This window comes from Astyanax mexicanus, chromosome 14, assembly GCF_023375975.1.
Source record: "Astyanax mexicanus isolate ESR-SI-001 chromosome 14, AstMex3_surface, whole genome shotgun sequence".
NCBI classification, from domain to species: Eukaryota; Metazoa; Chordata; class Actinopteri; order Characiformes; family Acestrorhamphidae; genus Astyanax; species Astyanax mexicanus.
This window is the reverse complement of record NC_064421.1, coordinates 8,103,230-8,124,531: the sequence shown is the minus strand read 5'-3', so window position 1 is coordinate 8,124,531 and position 21,302 is coordinate 8,103,230. Positions and strand designations below refer to the sequence as shown.

Genomic DNA, 21,302 nt, shown 5'->3' with positions numbered 1-21,302 from the left:
GAGACAACAGAATAAGAAATACTAAATTATAAAAAGAAGTGATTAGAATAAAGTTGTTGCAATATACAAACAAGTAATTGCAGCTCATCTATACATTGACCGTCAATGGCAGTCATGTAGGGGCATGTAGCCTTGCTTTTCCTACTATCTGATTATGCTGCTTGCATTTCTCAGTACAGAAAGTGATGTGCTTATAAAATTCTCACTTCATTCAGACATTCAGACAGCAGGACTAATTTACTCTGTGTTTGCCAGCTCATTCATGCACCAGTCATCCATAAGAGAGAAGAATGTGGACACCCAGAATCTGTGTCTTGTTCTGCTTAAAGAGAAAAAAACAATTGAAGTATGAATTTGCCCATTAGGATGCACAGAGCTCAGAGGACAGGGAGATGCTGGCCCGCATGGCTGCGAGCGCTGAGAACCCAAAGTCCTCAGACAACATGGCAGCCATAGAGAAATATCTGCGCAGTGTTCTGGCAGTGGAGAACATCCTCACCCTGGATCGCCTGCGACAGGTACGAGCCGCAGACACTTGTTGTTTATTATCAGCTTTATCATACTTCAGTTAATGAATCCCATGGTGCAGATTTAAAGATTTAATCAAGTGTGATTAAAGTGTTTTCCCTCTGCATTTGTATTCAGGAAGTGGCAGTAAAGGAGCACTTGGCAGGCAAAGGGAAAGGAAGCAGACGGAGTCTGAGCTCCCCCAGCGTGCACCGGGTAAGCCCCCACAACTGCTGCTGGACATGCCTGCACAGAAAGCCCTTCTCTGGGGCTTAGAGAGCAGATTAACACGTTTACATGACAGCTGAGTTATGTGTGCCAGTCCGCTGACCTCTCTGACTTCTGGCAGAGTTGGACTAGAATTAAATTCCATTATTGCGTTAACGTTCCACATAAAAAGTGGTGGAATTTACCAGTGTTTAATAATGATTAGTTTATATGTACATAGTTAATATTTCATACCATATTTTTCGCACTATAAGGCACACTATTAGTAAAAGTCTATTTTCATACATAAGGCAGATTATAAGGCAAATTTATAATATAACTAAGTTAAGGGAAGCTAAATTAGGTCAACAGAACTGTAATGCTTGAAGAGAAAATCTTCTTTTAAAATTAAACGAGCACTGGATGTTAATCTACACAGATTTCTATCCTAAAAAAGAAATCTTATTTGAGTGAGTTAAGTGCTTCAGTTTATTTACATTAAGATTTCCAGATTTCCACTAAGGCTTGGTGCAGCAGCATTAGCATTAGCAGCTAACTGCTTGCGATTAGCGGCTAATGCCACTTGATAGTACTACATACCTAATGTGCATTGACAATTTTTTGGGGGAATTAAAAGATTTTAATTGCGCCTTATAGTGCAAAAAATGTGGTGTGTGTATATACTAGTAGTTTTGTCATGAATTTAAAGATAAAATTTCCTTGTATTTTTTTTTTAAAGATGATTGCCTTGTATTTTTAAAGATACTCGAAGCAATAAATGTAAGTGAGTGTGAGAGCTAGCTTCAGGAGTCCAATAACCAAACACTGGAGAGACTTTTCTGCCACACCCGCTGCTCCACAAGTCAATAAATATATATTTTAGTGGCCAAAATACCTGTCTCTTATATGCTAGTAGTGTTACTAAACTACCCAACTATGTTTAGCAACCTTACTGAAGCTCAGTGCTCACTGTTTATCAGAAAAATAGCCAGTTCACCTGTTTCCATGACTACAGCACACTGTTTGTGTGCTGTTGTCTACACCTGGCAACCCGTGTGTGGAAATGGGACTGGGGGAATGGCGAGGGGGTGGATATTCAGAGGCTAAATCCCACACAGATTACTGTGATGTTTTGCACAGTTTAAATAATAAAAAAAACTCTCTGAAGCTCTGCTGACAAGAGCTGCCAGGGCTCTAAACTAAACATGTTTTCTTAATATCTGATGTTACAATATAATGCTTAATGGCCTTAAATCTTAATTCTACACACCTCTTCTCATTCAATGTGTTTTTTTTTCCTGATTTTTTACATTGGAAGTTTAACATTGAAGACTATATTAAAGCTCTACAGGAACACATGCAGAATTATTCTCTGAAAAAAATGTTAAACAAACCAGAATGTTTTATACTTTAGATTCTTCTAAGTAGCATGTTTATCTTTGAGGACAGATCTGCAGACTCTTGGTATTTTAATCTCAGTGTCTTTATGAGGGAGAGTTACCTGGACTAGTTTTATCAGCGTCTTGAAGGAAGGAGTTCCTGGAGGTGCTGAACAATAGTTGCTGTTTTTTCTTCATGCTGTGAAGCGCCAGATCATCCCAATTAAATCACCTCAAATCACCATCTCATTTCATCCGGTTTAGATCAGGGGATTAATGTGGACACTTTTTTACTGTTTACTACGTAATTCCAGATTTGTCCATTAATTGTTTTATTGTCTTTAATGTTAATCTACAATGTAGAAAATAAATTAAATAAAGAAATAAATAAATAGAAAAAACATTTCACGAGAAGAGGTGTGTCCAAGCTTTTGACTGGTACTGTATCTCACATGTCCCTTATATTTCTCTATATTTCTCTGCCCCTAGTTATCTGGGAGTAGACAGGATCTGTCTCTGAACTCAAGCCTGGAGGACAACAAGGTAGGAGTCCAGTCTGTTCTGTGCTCCTCATCAGCAGTAAATGACACGTGTGTGGAATTCTAAAATGGTGCTTTAGAGGAGACTTTGAGGGTTTGACCTCACTCTACCTCTCACTTTCTTTGTGAAGAATCGATGGGAAAGTCAGCAGGACATCTTCACAACATCTCAGTTCAGCCGCACGCTACCTCGGCCCTCCAGGGAGCCGACGCCTCCACCACAGATTCAGCCCCAGCCTCAGCCCCAGCCTCAGCCTCAGGATCCTGAGCAAGGTACAGCAGATCTTAGAGGAGTTTGTTGAGTGTTTTTGAGTTATATATCATCGTTTTCATTACAGAGTCGTCATCTGCTCTGGTCAAACTGTCCATCTACCCTGTGTCACACTACTTCACTGTGCTAGAGGCTTGAATGCGTGTTAAATTACTTAATTACACTCATGGTCAAATAAATAGTTGCAAAAATAGTTGCATATTCGGAAGTTAGATAGTCAATGTAATCAACAACGTCAGCTATGAATTTTTTTTTACGCAGGATTTTATTGTTTATGAATCCTAAACATACTGATTGGCCTCTCCTTATGCTTAGTTGGCCAATAAGGTTTGAGTGTGGGTGGGACTTGCAGTGCAGGGAAAGAGAGAGAGCAGTATTGACGTGCATACAGTGTAATAGCAGCGCTGTGTCCATTTAACACAAACGTGCACATTTAAAAACTCCACAATACTCTACAGTCTGTTTTTCTAGTTCTGTACAGTTTAAACACTGAGTTCTATATTACCTGTTTTGAGTTAAATTACAGCAGAGGGCTGCTCTGGTGTGTTAAAACTGGCTTCAATCCTTCATTAAAGTTAGCTGGCTATGTTTATTTGGGAGATACTGTACTCCATTAAACTTCACTCCATTAAAATGATTAATTTATATGTTCTACTAACTACAGACTTTAATAAATAAAAAAAACAACTTTTTTTCTTAGACAAACAGTTCAAAAGACAAAACATTTATTTTTACTATATATTACTATATACTATATATACTATATTTTACTAAAACAGTCATTAGTTGCAGCCCTGAAGTAAGATAAAAGTTAACAGGTAAAATAAATAATGAACTAAATAATTAACTGTATTAGACTATGAGCATTTATTGTATTCATTGACCTACACATACAGAAATAGTGTGTAACGCATGTATACTACTTTATGTATAAAATGTATAAAACTGTACATCAACTGCACTGTTCATAGCGTGTCCAATAGCATCCCAACTATTTTTAATTGAAGATAGATCTGGCAACGCTGCTGACCATGATATAGTATCTGTGTGTTCAAGGCAAGCTCTTGAGCATCTTGCAGCATGTGGCTGAGCATTGTCCTGTTCGAATAGTGCACCAGAGTGTGTATGGTCTTAAAAGGTTGCAGGATCTCATTAACTTAATTTTGGGCTGTAATAAAAACCAAAATTGTGCAAAACTGTACCCTACACCACAAACCCAGGCCTCCTGCTTGATTTGTGATGCCTGACAGCAAACCATTGATTGAGCTTGGCATTGACCATGGTCTTTCCACACACACACAGATTAATTGGTAACCTCCACCACAATGAATGAAGAATCGATTTATGACAGTCTGGCACAACTACCCACCAAGTTTCATTCCTGTCTGTTGATTCCTTCTGGATGCAACTATTTTTTTGACGATGAGTCTAATGTGAATCAAAATATAATAATTACATAAATAAATATAATAAAAAAAAACGTTAACATGAATATAAACCAACTACATCTTTAATAATTTCTTAATTTTTAATTTCACTGTTGATTTATTGGACATTTCTGAGTAATCTTTATGAAAGATTAAAAATCAGCTTGATTAAAAATGTATAATTTTTTTAAGATAAATCTGAAGAATAATCAGCATAGCTGCTTTTGTAGATATATCACTCCTGTTTTCTCATTGCTTCTATCTGTCTTGTCCAACTATTTATTTTTTTGTCGATGTGGCATTTATGTGCGCTTGGCTTCAATCTCTCGCACCCTTCCCTGTCCACCTCCACCTTTACCACGTCCGTCCTCGTTTCTCCGTCTCTCTCTCTCTGTTTCCCTGTACTTTGGTTTTTCCCCTGTTCTGTGTTGGCCTTTTCTTTGCCTCCACTTCTCCTTGGCTCCTCCCCGACCTCCCCACAGGTCTTTCAGGGCTTGCTGCTTCTTATCTCTCCCCAGTCAAGGCCCTGGTCCCCCAGATGCCCAAGCTGCTAAAGTCCCTGTTTCCTGCTCGAGAAGACAAGAAGGACCTCCGTCCTTCTCCTCAATCTCAGCAGGTAACGTTTGACCTTTAATTCACATAATTATCCATAATAGAAATTATTCTCTCTATTGTCAGTTTTGTTAAAAAAAGTCATGTTATTAACTAGCCTAACCCTCCTGTTATGTTCTGGGTCAATTTTACCTGTTTTAAAGTTTAAAGATCTAGGAAAAATAGTTTAAAGTATTTTTTTCAGTATGAAACTTTTTCTGCTTGCCTTAATTAGTGTAATCAACATATAATACAAAAAAAATAAAAAAAAACAAAATTATGTTTTAATGTTATGTAAAACTATTGTTTTATATGTTGGTCTTTCAAAAGTTATGAAGTAGTGAAACATTAAAAAAAGTTTGAACATGATTTTTTTTTAATGAAAAACGAGTGAATTATCCTACTTTAATCATTACCTGTTAGAGGTAAAAACAGAATAATTAGTAAATGAGTTAGTAATGAAATATTCACACTGCTTGTATAATTAAACATGCACCGTGTCAAAATGACCCGGGAACACCTTTACTGATCCTGACAAATTTACATAATAGGAGGGTTAAATGGGGAAAAAGGCACTAAATTCAGTTAATAATTATGTAAAGCAAGGCATTGCATGATCTTAAAGCAGATAATGCTTCAGTATCATGTTTTGGCTCCAATGGCTATAATATGGAGAATATATACTATAATAATCCATAGTGTTGCCAGTTGCAACTGCAGTATTTAACTCTGGCTGAAAGTAGGCAGGGGGAAGAGGGGCATGGTTTGTCTTCACAGCATTAGATAACATTCTCCTCCTGTAGGAGGAGCCCATGAGCAAAACATACAGTTCTCAGAAATGGTGCATAAAAATCAATAAACCAAGCTATATTTATTTCAAACAAAATATACAAATGTCCAAATAACAAGAAAATATGGTTTATACGAAAAAGAAAAAAGATGAATAGTAAGATAAATAACAGAAATGGTACACAGAACAAAATAACTGTTTTTGAAACCCTACATAAAGACAAGCCAGGATTTTGTTCTTGAAGATGCATCAGGGTCTTTGATCGACCAGAACGAACAGCAGTACAGCATACATCTGTCTCTCAGTTGCTCAGAGAGAGAAATATATTCACTTTGAAAATGTTCTTCAAATGATGAACTCATACCTGAGCCTTAAAAAAAAGTCAAGACCATTTAAAGTGCAAATCATTTTTTTTTAAAGAAAAATCATCCTCTGAACCTAGAATTTAAATAGTGTGCCTGTCACAATTACAGCTGTTTTTGGACAATATAGTCTCTTTAAAATAATTGTGATAAATGTTATTAATGATATATGATTTGTAATTGTAAAGCTCTAATTTGATAGTACAATAAAGCAGTTACACCATTTTAAAATGTGTGCAGTTGGAAATTAAATAAAAAAACATTTATTTATCCTAAGTAAAATGTTCATTAAATTCACTAAATGATCACACAAGGCTTTACTGAGGCCAGCAAAAATAAGAGTTTTGTCCAATGATATAAGTCGATAATATCAGTAATTATCAGTACAGATCAATGTAAATGGAAAGTAAATGTTATTCCTAACCGTATATTTAATAAACAATATAATTATGTTCTTATATTTAGTTTACCAAAGTGCTGTCTGAGCTCTGAAACAGTCTACTACCCTGGAGGTGGACGTTGTTCTTCCTATACAGTATAATGGAGCAGCAGATGTGAAAAGAGCGTACAGTATATTCTCAGGAAATAGATCAATAGCAGCTGCAGATTTAAATGTGTAGACTGCATGCCGTGGTCTGTAGCATTTGCTATAAAACGTAGCAGATATATCACTTCCTGTGCTGGCCAGAGTTTAACTGTGTGTACGATTTATTGCCGTTTCTTATGGCTGCAAATTCAGACCGTCTTAACCAATTGAGTGTGAGGGTAATGCTGTTGTGTGTTCCTGTTACTTCATTTCCATATAGAGAGAATTTGCTCGTGCTGTGTTGATGCTGTAATCCAGCCTGTATGTTATCTTTCTCAGGCTGTGGCAAATTAAGTAAATGTGTGATTTATAGACTGCAGTCAGCTTATTTTTAATGCAATGTTTTATGATGAAAAATACTCTCTTTCTGCTGCACGGCTGAGCTAGATTCTAAGCAAGCTGTTTATTATGCATGAGCACTTAAAGGAATCCCGGTGAATTATTTCCTCAGAATTAATTTTCCTGTCATAATCTTTGATTATATTTTCAGCAACATGGTACGCTGAAGATAGATTAAACTCTTTTGATGGTTCTCACATATAAACACATACACACCATCACACGCTTCCTTTTGGGCTGTCAGTATTTTAGATTAGAGCTTAGATCGGGCCCAAAATATCCAGCCAAACCCCTTCCGACGTCATGCACATTCTGCCCGAGCCCACCCGGTCATTTTAAGCCTGAGTCTGAATTAAACTCAACGTTTTTGTTAAGTAAGCAGAGCGCTACAACTGAGCTTTTAAAAAAACAGTTTGAGCTGTCTGAATGAGCTAAATCTGTTCAGAATGATAATAATTAACATTGCAACACTGAAGAAGAGCTATTATTTAAGAAAAATGTTGATTAAGAACACAAACAATGCGAACCATGATTCACAGGCCTAAACATTATAAGTTAGACTTTAAGAATGATGTCTGAATGACTTTCCTCTACTCTAATATAATTTAACATGGTTTAAGAATAGAAAATAAATTCTAAAATATAGCCGCAAGCGGCAATCATCGGGTTCAAGCACCAACTTGCACAATGGTGCCTACTGGAGCATTGAATGGTGATGTGTAAGAAGGTCTAATATGATTGGAGATGCCCTGTCACATTTAGAAATTATCAAGTTTTTCACCTGTTATTAATGTTGAGCAGAGGCCTTTCAACCTGATCAGTGCTTAAATTCACATGTAAATCTAGTGAACTTTGTAGGATATTCATTAAGTGAGTTAGAACTAGTCAAAAGGTGTCTACATGTTATTGGTATTGATCAGGTGGCTTCAACCAGAATGTTCACAAAGTGGTATTCAGATTGACCTTTGAACCTTTGCAGAACAAGCTGAAATGTTTGACCAAACAAGTTTAAATTAACACAAAGGAGTGAATGTTCTGATATGACATGTAATTACGAAGTTATTATAAATCTAGTTCTGAATTAAATGGCGCTTCATCAAGCACCAACTAGCACAATGGTGCCTACTAGAGCATAGGATGGTGATGTGTAAGAAGGTCTAACACAATTGGAGACATTCTGTCACATTTAAAATGATCAAAAGTCTTTCACCTGTTATTAATGTTGAGAAGAGGCACAAAGGAGTGAATGTTCTGATATGACATGTAATGTCAAGTTATTCTTAATCTAGTTCTGTATTAAATGGTGCTTCATCAGAGTGATATTGTACAGAGGTCTTTAACATTGTGAGATTACAGCAAATACTGCAGAGTTACAGCAATTTAGGTTAGAAATTCCAAGGACGCACAGATTGCTTGATGCCTGGAGAGTATTGTATGTGAAATTTTCACAAATGTTTTTAATGAACATTTACCTAGAGACTCTACAGTGTGCAGCAAGACTGAAATGGAGGTGATAGGACAAATATCCAGAGAGTAGTTTCAATATAGCTATTTTCAAACAATTAGCAATTATGAATGAACAAAGCACTTTTTAAACATAGTTGTATTGAGAAATTTGTCAGAGCCACTGTACTAAATATGGCAAAAACAATTAGATGTCAAAATAGTACAGCATGATTGACATATACTCGTTTTTTTGGAACAGCGCCCCCCAGTGGGCGGATTGTTTCAGCACTTTGCAGGTCACTACAGTGTCTCCACCTGAACATAACTGCCAAATATCATCCAGATTGGGCAACGTTCAGCCTGCCAAAATGTCTGCTGAATGCTGATTGGCTGATGGTGTTCAGCCATGTTGATTGATTAAGTTGCCCTTTGAACATCCTTTAGAGGCTGTATGTTAGATTCTGCATGCAAAGTTTCAACTTGCTAGGTTGCACGGTTGCTGAGAAACAGTGCTCCAAATTTACCTCTTGAAGTGAATGGGGCATATATCCGGAAGGACTAATTTGCATATGGCGGCCATATTGTTTACATATTTCAACTTTTTCTTAATGAATATTGAAGCGCATGCTCTCACGAGTGTTTTGATACCAAACATGCCAGGATTGGTCAAAAATCCTAGGACTAGTTTGCAAAAGTAGGTTTTGCATATTATGCAAATTAGCACAAAATCTATATAGACGGAAGTGCATGGTCCAAATTGGAAAGTTGTTGGTATTGACCCAAGGAATCCAGCAAAAAAAGAATTTTGAATGTAGGTCTTATGGTTTTTGAGTTATTGAGAAAATTGTGAAAAATGAATTTCCTTGTTTATAGCGCCACCACTTGACCAATCGGTGCCATTTTTGTTGTCCACCGAGATGCACTGATCCTACATCTACCTACCAAGTTTCATTTCTCTATGACTTACGGTTTAGGCTGCACAACTGTTTTTACAGGAGAAAAAGAATAATAATAATAATAATAATAATAATAATAATAATAAGAAAAATCTTAGCAAAAACAATAGGGTTCTACGCACCTTCGGTGCTTGAACCCTAAAAATGTTTTTATATTGAGCTCATAGTCTTTGTGCAAAAACACAAAAAAGTAATATGGCTATACGCTGCACTGCACAGTGTGCAAGTCAAGTGCGTAATACGGACAAGTGGAGTGTGCACTGCTCACTTGAGCAACTTTTTTTTTTAAACAGTTTGATTTGTTACTTTGCTATATTGTGATTATCACCCCATAGCTTTATATAAAATACAAATATTAATGGTGGTAAATCTCACTGCAACTCGGCCCGAGTTCGGGTCGGGTCGGGTTTGGGAAGAGATTCTAAACTCTATTTCAGATTAACCATAACTAACAGTTTGTCTGCTAAAAACTCACAAATCCAGCTGGACCACAAAGATAAGATGAAAAATAATATGAAAATTTTGAAAATGAATATTTTCTGTGAATCTTTTCAGCACATGCCCCGTATCGTGATGCAATCCAGCAATACCCCTGATGAGAGCAGAGTTCGAATAGAACCGGTAAGAGCATACTCAATCAACCTTTATCTAAATATCCCTTTAGATTCCTGATTAAAGGGCCCATGTCATTTTTAGTAATGTGGTTTCAAACATTTTAACATTGTTTAAACTCTCAAAATGTATATTGTGTTGTATTAAATGTGTATCTTCATAAATTTAAGAAAAGCTGCATTTTAGGTTGTTTTTTTTGTTTAAAAAAATGTAATTATATCCAGTATTGTGAAGAAGTTATAGGCACATAAGCACATTATTCAACTCCAATGACTGTATATAAGCATGAACAGCACAGCGTCTTTTAAAAAGTGAAGCCACCACAGGTCTAGCACTTCTACTGGCTGGTTGCGGTATGATGCGTAGCTCCGCCCATCCCATTATGTGTTTTAAAGACTAAACAGCTCCACACTCTTTTTCTCCTCTAAACTCTTGTTTCATTTAAGTGTCCTTCTTCTGATATTGGATTATAAGGTGCATTATGCAACACTAGTAAGGAACAGGTGTGTTGCCATGTTTTCTTTCTAATTCAGCAGGTTTTGCTGCTAAGCTAAGCATAGTTAAGTAAACAAAACGGTAATTCTAATTCGGAAGGTAATCTACACAGATTACTCTCCTGAAAACTGTTTATTTGGGTGAGTAAAGTGCTTTCGTGTATTTACAGTAAGCTTAGAATTCCAGATTTCCACTAAAGCTGGGTGCAGCAGCATTAGCATAAGCAGCTGGCTAATGCCACCCGACAGTGCTACATCAAGGAATTCTGAGAGTTCTGGTAAGCCAGCGAGATAGTAGCTAGCAGTTTGTCCCACGTAGCTCGTTTTAACACTGTAAATGCGCAGACTACAGTCTGATATAGTCACCTCTGAACAATGAAACAGCTAGTGCGGTTAGTGCGGTTATGCTAATACTGCTCCAGTCGGCAGAACTAAACTGAAACTCCTGTATAATGCTGCACTTCAGCTGAGTGGCTTTACTGCTTCTCATATACAAGGCGCGCTGACGTTTTTTGGGAATATTATAGGATTTTAAGTGCACCTTATAGTGTGCAAATATACAATAAAAGCTTTTACACAGTACTGGATATCTGCTTGATCATCCTGGAGAATGTGTGGGATATGTGCCCTTTAACTGAGGCAGTTTTCTAAAGCATGATCTGCTTCTCCTGCACGTCTTTTACCTTTTCTTGCCTGAATTTAGAGTCACTTAGCATGCTGTAGGTCGTTTCTTAGTAGTTTGAGCTAGCTGTGCCTTCCCTCAGGTACCAGTAATAGGGAGAAGTCCTGGCCCAGAGAAACCCTCAGACAGCCCTGATGCCCCGCCCTCCTCCATGCATGACTCGCATGACCTGCCCCTCAGCCCTATCAGTGAAGCTTCCAGTGGCTATTTCTCCACCAGTGTCTCCACCGCAACCCTTTCTGACGTCTCCACCGCCTGCGGGGACCTTACCCCCACCCCAGCCGCCCACGCCAGTCCAGACTCAGCCAGACAGACAGTGGAAGAGGGCGAGGACGGTTTAAGCACCCCCGTTAACTCCTCAATCCCTCCTGCAGAAGCTGGGCTAAAGTGGGGCTCTGCTGATCTGCTTAGAAAAGAGGAGATTCAGCAGACCCTGAACCCCAAAGACTCTCAGGCTGCTTCCAGGAACGGGGTTTCCTCCTGTCACACTGAAATTAAACTGACAGTCATCCCTCCTTTAGTACCCAAAGCTGCTACAGACCACCCTTTCTCCCTGCAGAGGGTCAAACCCTCAGACCTCAAGTCATTCAATCGTATTCTGGGTGATGAGAAAGAGGAGCATGGTGGAAAAGTCTCAGCTGGCCATCCTCAGCCGGCCAACAGTCTGGAGAAGCTGGAGATCACCTCTGATGAGGAACTGGGCAGGAACGCTGATCTCCCTCGCTGGCTGAAAGTAGGGGAGAGCGTCACGGTAGCTGGCAGTAAATGTGGCACTGTGCGCTATATCGGGCTCACTGACTTCTCAGATGGCATCTGGGTTGGAGTGGAGCTCGACAGTCCTGCAGGTCAGTGGTAGTTCTTTTTTCATTTGTGAATTCATTTATTTTTCATTTTATATGGACAGTTTCCCCTAATACAAATTAAATGTTTCAAGTAAGGCAGGTGTGTGTATTACATGCATGTTGTCTTATAATAATAAAAGCACATATTTAAAAAAACATGCTTCTGATAACTAGTAGCTGGGCAATATTTATAAACTGTGACAATTTCTAAATTGCAGCATCATGATATAAGAAAATGTTTAAGTCTAATCTTTCTTGCTGAGTGCTAGGGGTGTGCGATATGACGATAACAGATCGTGAAGTATTATGAGGTGTCTACGATAAGCCATCACAGAAAAAACGCTGGATCGTTAAGCACATTCTATCCACTACAGCAGTTTTCTGCTCAGCCAAAGCTCACTATTTGCTAGTGCCCTTTCACGCACCCTAGTGGTCCACACATAAACCAATCAGCTCACCGGAACACCTTTGCTTACTTGCTTACTAAAATTTGCACAGAGGTTGTTCTCACGTCGGACGGAAGCACGACAAATCTTTTTAACCACTTAATCAGGTAACCAGCAGATTAACTACACCGCAGCTAGCAGAGGCTAATGCTACTGCCGGACTAAAACAAACAATGATAACGCGGTAATTCGAGAGAGGCACTTCCTACGAGAGGAGAAGTAAACGATGGAGAGGTAACAGAAGCATTTTTAATCACTTTTTACCTGGCAAAGGACATGATTCCTTTTAAAACAGTGGAAAACAAGCCAGAAATACTTTATTTTTTCAAAAAAAAAAGAAAAAAAAATTGTTCTAAATTACATTGTCAGCTAAGCAGTTAAGTCTTAAACCCTGTCAAAACATTTAATGCTAATAGTAATACTTAAATTACAGGAAGATTTTTTTTTACAGCAATTTTTTATTTAACCGCTTTTATTTAATTGTTACGTCTTGGTCTTGCCTTTTATTTTTGTAGTAGGCTAAGTTTGCTGTTCAAACAGCAAGATTGCACTTTCACTGAATGGTGTTTTTGTGTACCATTTTAAACCAGTGTTAATAGATTAAAATCCATTCAAAACGTGGCTTGGCCAAAATGGTTTGGTTTTTAGTGCTGTATTTAAGAATGGTGAGATTGTTTGATTGTACTCAAGCAACATGAAAAGAATCGTGATAAAATCGTTATCGTGATTATGAAGAAAACAAATCGTGATATCATAATTTTGCCATATCGCCCACCCCTACTGAGTGCTTTTCTAAACTAAATAATAACTTATAGTAATAAAATTAAACCTATCGTAGGAAAATGCTTTAATATTTCTACACTCCATTGTTACTCATCTCTATGCACCATATAGGAGCATTTCGAAGTTATTATTAAGCTACAATTACATGCTGCAGTCCTGTAGACTGTCGTCTGTTTTTCTGCATACTTTATTATCATCCTTTTTCCTTGTTCTTTGTCAGAATGCCACAAGATCACCTCCACAGAGCAGCTATTATATAGATGGTGGGTCATCATACTCAACACTGCAGTGACATTGGAGTTTTTAAACACCTCAGTTTCTCTGCTTGACAGAGAATAGTTTGCCAACTGCATCATGTGAGCAATGTCTTGTGATCACTAAAGAAGCATTATAGGACCATAAATAACCATCACAAACTGTGCAGCCACAGATTCAAAGCTTCTGTCTCTGACTTTACTTTATCTACAAGGTGTTTCAGTGGTAGGTAGGAGTGTGTAATTGTGGAGTGGAGGACAGTAAGAGATGACTAAACACAGTGTTTAAAAACTCCAGCAGCACTGCTGCAGTATCTGATCCACTCACTGTACAAACAGCACAACACACACTAACTAACACCTCAAACACCACCCATAATCATGCTGACCAGTGCTGATCACTGCAGTGCTGATATAATGAATAAAGATCCACCACCCAAATAATAATAATAATAATAATAATAATAATAATAGCTGCTCTATGGTGTTTTTCTCTCACCTGTGGGATAGAGGTGAAGGGTGTGAATCTGATGTTTGGTTTTAATCTCTCTCTCTTTCTTTATTTTTGTATTATTTTGTATTTAAAACCAGGGAAGAACGATGGCTCAGTTGGAGGCCGTCAGTACTTCCGCTGTAACCCCGGTTATGGAGTGCTAGTGCGGCCGGATCGAGTGAGTCGAAGGGACGGATCCAAGCGGCACGGGGAGAATCGGCGCAGCGGAGAGTTCAGCCAGTCTGCTTTGTTCCCTCAGATGAGGGGAGGATCAGGCACGACTGTTCAAAAAGCAGAAAATCGCAAATCCTGGAGCAACTAAGCATCACTATTCCTGATCGAGTGAAGACTCTGCTTATAGGAGTGCCTGACTGAGGATGAACTTGTGTGCCCTGTGCTCCTTTCCAGTCTCTGCTCTTCTCCAGTTCTGGTGCTCAGCTCTGGATGAAGCTGGTACAGCATTCCTCCACCCACACCTCAACGGCTCTACACCAGTTTCGGTGCTCTCATTATGTGGAGCACAGAGGAACTGCAATACTGAATGAACTATAATGGGTGTAATGGTTATAATGGTTATAATGAGTAAGTATAAAAGACCTTAAACTAACTTCAAAAGCTTTGGGGTCAAACCATCGTTCTTGTCCTGCCCTGATCCTATCAAGAGTCCTTTTGTGTGTGGACTCTTGGTTTTTAAGTGATTTATGCATGATTGATTGATAGATTAATTGATTAATTGATTGATCTTCCCTGTTCAGTCGGCAAAACCACAAATCTGTGCTGAGTTTCCGGAATGTGCCTTTTGTGAATTTGTGAAGTTTAGTTTTATTTTTTCTATTTTATTTTTATAGACGTCCCCTAATCCCCCTCGTTCCTCCTGAACACTAGTGAGAATGCCTTCTGTCAGCGCAAGGTCATCTCAGGGACTGGTCAGAGTAAAGAAAGAGTACTGGTGCTTGTCGCACCTAAAGCTGCCAGTAAGCATGGCTGTATGCATGTACAGTAATGCATGTACTGTTGTTGTAAAGCCGTAAAGTTGGTTGGTTGTGAAGGTGCTTTTTTTTTGGTTGTATCGTCGTTGTCATGGTTGTTTTGTCTTCCTTTGTGTAAAGGTATGGTAGATAAAGGAGGTTTAATGCTGCGTTATGTTTCTGAAGTTTGTGAAGTGCTGTGATGAGCGGATGTAGAGAGGAGAGAGAGAGGATGGAGAGAACTGTGGAGTGGCTTTGGGAGAAAAGGTATAAAATGTACCGATAGTTTAGAATGAGGTAAATTGGGACACTGGACGCCTCTGTTTAACAGGGCTCCATGCATGTTGATCGGATTTGACTGTGAAGTTGTTGAATGAAAGCTTGTGTGTCTGATTCAGCTCAAGTATTCAGAGAAGTATTGAGGATCTACAGGCTTTTGATGGTAAATATGATGGAAAACTGTGCATTATTTTAATCGGTTTAAAAAGTGGGAAACGGTGGATAAAGTGAGTTTAAAGGTCCTACAAAGGTTATATTGTTATTTTATTAAGTTGCACTGGAATTAGGTCTTTTGATTATTGGAACACTTGTACTGATGCTAAGTACCAGTATTCAGTTCTAATAGATAAAGCAGTTTAACATTCTTTTTAAAGTTCTTGTACCTTTGTTACTGACAAAATGAGTGATGAGTACAATATTGGGACGGTTTTGAAGGTTTCAGTCTTCCGTAAGGAACCTTTTATCTTTTTTTCTAGTAAACGAGTTTATGAAGGACACTATGTAAGAAAAAGAGGTATGGACCAATTTCTGACAATGCCTAAACACTGACATGCCTCACGTCATGGGACTGGAACAAGTATAGTGTCCCACGATTCACTTTTTAACTCCCATAATTCATGTTGCCATGCCTTAACCACATTGGCCAGTGTTCAGACTCGTTCACAAGATAACACCTCATAGCATACACAGTTGTGGGTATTCCCAAGTCATTTCACATCTCAAATAACTTAGAACATCATTGCAAAGTTACTTTATTTCAGTGATTAAGTTCAAAATGTGAAACTCATTTATTAGATCTATTTTAAGTGTTTATTTCTTTTATTGTTGATGATTATGGCTCACAGCCAATGAAAACTCAAAAATCAGTGCCTCAGACAATATAGAATAGAGTATTATATAAGACCAATTGGTACTTTTAGCAGTGTGGGCAGAGTGCCAAGTCCTGCTGGAAAATAAAATCTGTATCTCCATAAAAATTGTAAAGTCAAAGCAGTTTTTTTTTCGGGAAAATCTTACAGCATTTCATGCTTTTCTCTGCTGACGACTTTTATGGAGATGCAGTCTTTCATTTTCCAGCAGGACTTGGCACACTGCCCACACTTCCTTATATGATATTACATTTTTCTGAGACACTGATTTTTGGGTTTCAATTATTCATTACAATAAAAACACAAAATAAACACCTTAAATAGATCACTGTGTGTGTAATACATGTATATAATATGAGTTTCACATTTTCAACTGAATTAAAGTCACTTCTCAATGATAATCTATTAGCCCCATACTATACATGAAACTAGTATGTACTAGTCCCATGACTTTTGGCATGTCGGTGTAGCTACATTTGATTAACTGGCGTCAGACCAAGTTGAATGAAAGTCATTCCATTAAAAATGTACTGAGCATATTTGCGCCACTACACAGTAAAACATGCACATAGTTTATGATTTATGATGAGCATGATTCTGTATAATTTGTTTGAATTATGTTTGCACATCAGAGCGGACAAGAAAGATGGGTTATACCATTGCATTTTTATCCTTAAAGTCATCTTGTGATTTCTAATGCAATATCAGATTATCAAATTATATTTTAATGATAATAGAAAAGTGTCTTGATTTTTTTTCTCTTTTTTTTAATTTAGAAATCCTTTGAATTAAAAATTTTAATTTGCACATTTTGATTTATTATACATGCTGCCCACCCAGTGGGAATTTTTGCTTTTGTTTTATAGTGATTTGATCTAACCACGGAGCTCTGCATTTTTATAGGACTTGGTGCTGAAGTTTAAAAGCCATTGCTGATCACTGAATTCATTTAAACTGACAAAAAAGGAAAAAAAAAACTGTCCTCTCCTTAAAAAGATCCATTTTTTTATTTGATAACCCCATAAAAAGTCTTCTGTGAGCAGAAATGCATGCATAGGGCTGCACGCTATATATCTGAAAAAATTTACATACACTGTATTTTTAACAAAATATATATATTTTTTCTCCAGATTTCTCTATAGATAAATTTAAGTATATAATGTCAAGATATTAATCATTTGCATTGTGCGTAATCTTATTATTAATCTTATATATTATCAGTCACTTATAGAAGATGAGAACTGTGGGAATTTTACTTTTGCACCAATCAAGATGTATGGTGTACATAATTAAATGCGCATCCTGTCATGTGTCTATTACACATTTCCACATAATATCGCAATGCCTATTCTAAAAACAATATATTGTGCAGCCCTATACATGCATCACTGCCGTGTATGTGCTTCCTTCCACTGCAGAAAGAGGCTTTTAGACCTTTATTCGTATCATAATTCATATTTTTATTCACATATGAACATATCTGTGCCTCGTGCATCCAGAAATGAACGCATACGCACAAGTAGCACAACGTATACACTGCTTTGATGAGGCTGGGGTGCAGAGAACGCAGTTAAGGGAGCTGTGTGAGATGTTTTGAGATGTTTTGAGATGTTTTATGTGTATGTATATGGGTTTGCTCTGTGTGACCCGTGGCTCTGATTTTACACTGGGGACGGTTTGTAAGTATTAGATCTCTCTCTCAGTCTGTTTAACAGCTCTCAGTCCTCCTGAAATATCATTATTATACTCTCATGTATGCAATGCTGTTGTCTTTGCCAGTATGGACGGTTAATATCATCATCATAATCATCATCATTATTATTATTATTATGAGTGCTGGCCAGAGTGGCCTTACACGCTTCAGACTTTAGGCTTTAGATAGTTTTACTGGTTTTATGGTGATACAGGGGAAGTGACCTTAATGTAAACTGTGTTCAGTAAAGGGATCCCCGTACACGTCTGTCATTACAGAGACCAACATGGGTATTACTGAGGCATTATTCTAATTTTTGCCAGAATAGCATATTTTAATGTTCAAGTGCAATTTACAGTTTATCACTGATTTATCGTTGATTCATTCTTTCCCACAGTGATCAAAGTTCATGGCATTTTTAATCATCATTATTGGTGTACTATACACAGTTTTACAGCCTAGGGCTGGGTGTCATTCAAATACGTTGTTGTTGTTTTTTTTTTTTTTTTTTACAAATCTATTTAAAATACGTACATTTAACCCCCTTTTTTAACCCCTCTGTGTTTCAAAATCATGTTTAACTATACAAAAGTAGATAAAAAAAATAGCAAAGTGTTTTTACAGATTTTGATTTATGAGTCAAATCAAATTAACCCAAAACTAAGAGACCACTTAAAAATAATAAGTTTCTTTTATTTTACCAAATTGAAAACCTCTGAAATATAATCAAAGGAAAGATGGATGATCACAAGCCATCAAACCACCAAGCTGAACTGCTTAAATTTTTGCACCAGGAGTAAAGGCATAAAGTTATCCAAAATCAGTGTGTAAGACTGGTGGAGGAGAACATGATGCCAAGACGCATAAAAACTAATTAAAATCCAACAGGGTTATTCCATCAAATATTGATTTCTGAACTCTGTCCTATCAGACATACCTATCAGACAGAATTGCAGATTTTAAACCAGTCTCTGGTAGATATATTAATATTATGGAGCATCCTGTCATGTGACTATTGCAGGTTTCCACACATGTCAATGCAGATTCTAAGACGATATTGTTCAGTCCTAATATGCACCACTGCTGTGTATGCTTTTCATGACTTTTGGTTGATGCATGATCATTTGTTTGTGTGGCGTTACAAAGGTTCTCATTACTTATAAGCAACTTTACCTTTGCATCTTCAAAATGCAGAAAAAAATGTAATTTGATTAGATTAGTTTTACATTTGATTTATGTTTAAACTTCTTATTTGATAACATGCTTCTCCTCATTCTTATCAGCAGTGTAAAAATAATAATAATAAAAAAAAGAACAAGGGCTTATTAGCTTTTTTTTTTTTTTTTTTTTTTACATTGTCCAACTCCTTATGTACTAAAATCGTATTATTTGTTATTAATTATGAATTTTAAAAAAGTACTTTTCGATTTTGATACCCAGCTCTAGTTTTCCCTGTAAAGTTGTGTGTGTGTGTGTGTATATGTGTAGGTCCACAGAACACATATCAAATGTGTGTTTAATTTTTGTTGAATTATTGATCAATATTCATATCTCTACAGTCAAACAGATCCAGAGCAATATATTAAAGCGACCACAAAGTGGCCTTTCAGCTTCATTCCAGCCGGGTCAGAGAGTGCTGGCCTGAAGATCCGCTGTAAAGATCCCCCCGCAGGGACTGCATCTGTTTACACAGATGTGCAGCTCTGAGCTCGTCCCACAAACCCGCTGCCCTTATCCAACTAAACTCCCCACCCTCGTCTCCGCCTCCGTGCAGTTCCCTGTACCGTGCTTTTGGTGTCTGACACTGGTCTGTGCCTCATCCTGGAGTTTCAGTGGTTTTTATGCTAATGAATCATTTCCTCAGTTGATTTGTGTGTAAGTGTGTGTACGCTTGTGTGTGTGTGTGTGTGTGTATATTGCAGAGTACACTGTATGTTGTGTGTGTGTGTGTATGTTTGTATATAGGTGCATTCTGAGAAGCCAATCTGAGCACAAGTTTGGGATTAATTTAATTATTTGTAATTCTATGCTGATATCCAAAGAATAATCATGTATAATAATTCATTTATAATTTCTTTTATATCAACTGTACAATAATCTCCCTGTAAAGGAAAAATAAAACGTGAACTGATTTACCAATTTTAAAAAGGCTGCGTGATTTAATGTTTTGATAAAATACTGTATAAATGCCTTATAAAAGATGACTTGAATATTTTAAGCAGCTAGGTTTGGGGAATATGACAGTATTTTATCATTGTTGTGATGTATTGTACGGAAATATTATTTTCTCGGCGTGTTTGAATATTTGAATATTATTGGAAAGCTACTTTATTTCAGTAATTCAGTTCGAAATGTGAAAGAGTGATCTGTTTTAAGCTTTTATTTCTTTTTTTGTTGTTGATTATGGCTCACAGTCAATGAAAAGCCAAAAATCAGTGTCTCAGTAAATTAGAATATTATATATGGCCAATTGGTACTTTTGGCAGTGTGGGCAGAGTGCCAAGTCCTGCTGGAAAATGAAATCCACATCTCCATAAAAGTTGTCAGTAGCAGAGGGAAGCATGAAGTGCTGTAAGATTTTCTGGGAAAACAAAACTGCACTGACTTTAGACTTGATAATAAAACACAGTGGATCAACACCAGCAGATGACATGTCTCTCCAAACCATCACTGATCATCAGTAAATTTTACATTTCATTTGTAAATCAAGGAGACCAGAGTCTGGAGGAAGAGTGGAGAGACACACAGTCCAAACTGCTCGAGGTCTAGTGTGAAGTTTCCACCAATCAGTGATGGTTTGGAAAGACGTGTCATCTGCTGGTGTTGATCCACTGTGTTTTATCATCAAGTCTAAAGTCAGTGCAGTTTTGTTTTCCCATAAAATCTTACAGCACTTCATGCTTCCCTCTGCTACTGACAACTGGAGGACTGGAGGTCATTTTTAAACTTGGCACACTGCCCACACTGCCAAAAGTACCAATTGGTCTAATATCATATAATAATTTTCTGAGACTCTGATTTTTGGGTTTTCATTGGCTGTTAGCCATAATAATCAACAATAAAATAAAACACTTAAAATAGATCACTCTATATCACTGTGTGTAATACATGTATATAATATGAGTTTTACATTTTGTACTGAATTACTGAAATAAAAAAGTTAGAATATAACTGAAAAGTTACTTTGAGATGCACCTATAGTTCAAGGTTCAAAAGTTCAAAATTTGAACTGCTCAGCTGGATGCAATGCATTTTGTCCAACTCTTGTCCAAGTATCTTAACATATACTTATGTAGCATGAAAATAAAATTATAAGTAGAAATTTTAATATTTTTGACAGATCATACACACCTAATGTTAAATATACATCCAATAATAAGTATTTGGAATTATCTCAGTCTGACTAATAAAATGTGGTCTGATCATTATTTAAGTCAATATTATAGACAAACACAATCTAAAGTATTAACAGTCGTAACTAGAAATA

At 37.1% G+C, this 21,302-nt stretch overlaps 1 protein-coding gene across 3 annotated transcripts in view; it reads left to right on the top strand.

Annotated features, from left to right (window-relative positions):
* kif13ba (kinesin family member 13Ba) overlaps window positions 1–19,954 on the top strand; it is an 87,700-nt gene extending 67,746 nt beyond the window's left edge. For 2 of the 3 annotated variants that reach the window (XM_049463857.1, XM_022673221.2), the window contains exons 33-40: window positions 366–518; window positions 646–723; window positions 2,583–2,636; window positions 2,764–2,905; window positions 4,813–4,946; window positions 9,956–10,021; window positions 11,271–12,033; window positions 14,105–19,954. In XM_049463857.1, coding sequence (XP_049319814.1) covers window positions 366–518; window positions 646–723; window positions 2,583–2,636; window positions 2,764–2,905; window positions 4,813–4,946; window positions 9,956–10,021; window positions 11,271–12,033; window positions 14,105–14,328 — 1,614 coding nt within the window. In that variant the 3' untranslated portion in view covers window positions 14,329–19,954. The remainder of the gene's footprint in view (window positions 1–365; window positions 519–645; window positions 724–2,582; window positions 2,637–2,763; window positions 2,906–4,812; window positions 4,947–9,955; window positions 10,022–11,270; window positions 12,034–14,104) is intronic. The other variant, XM_049463858.1, reaches the window with a different exon arrangement.
* The last annotated feature ends 1,348 nt before the right edge of the window (window positions 19,955–21,302 follow it).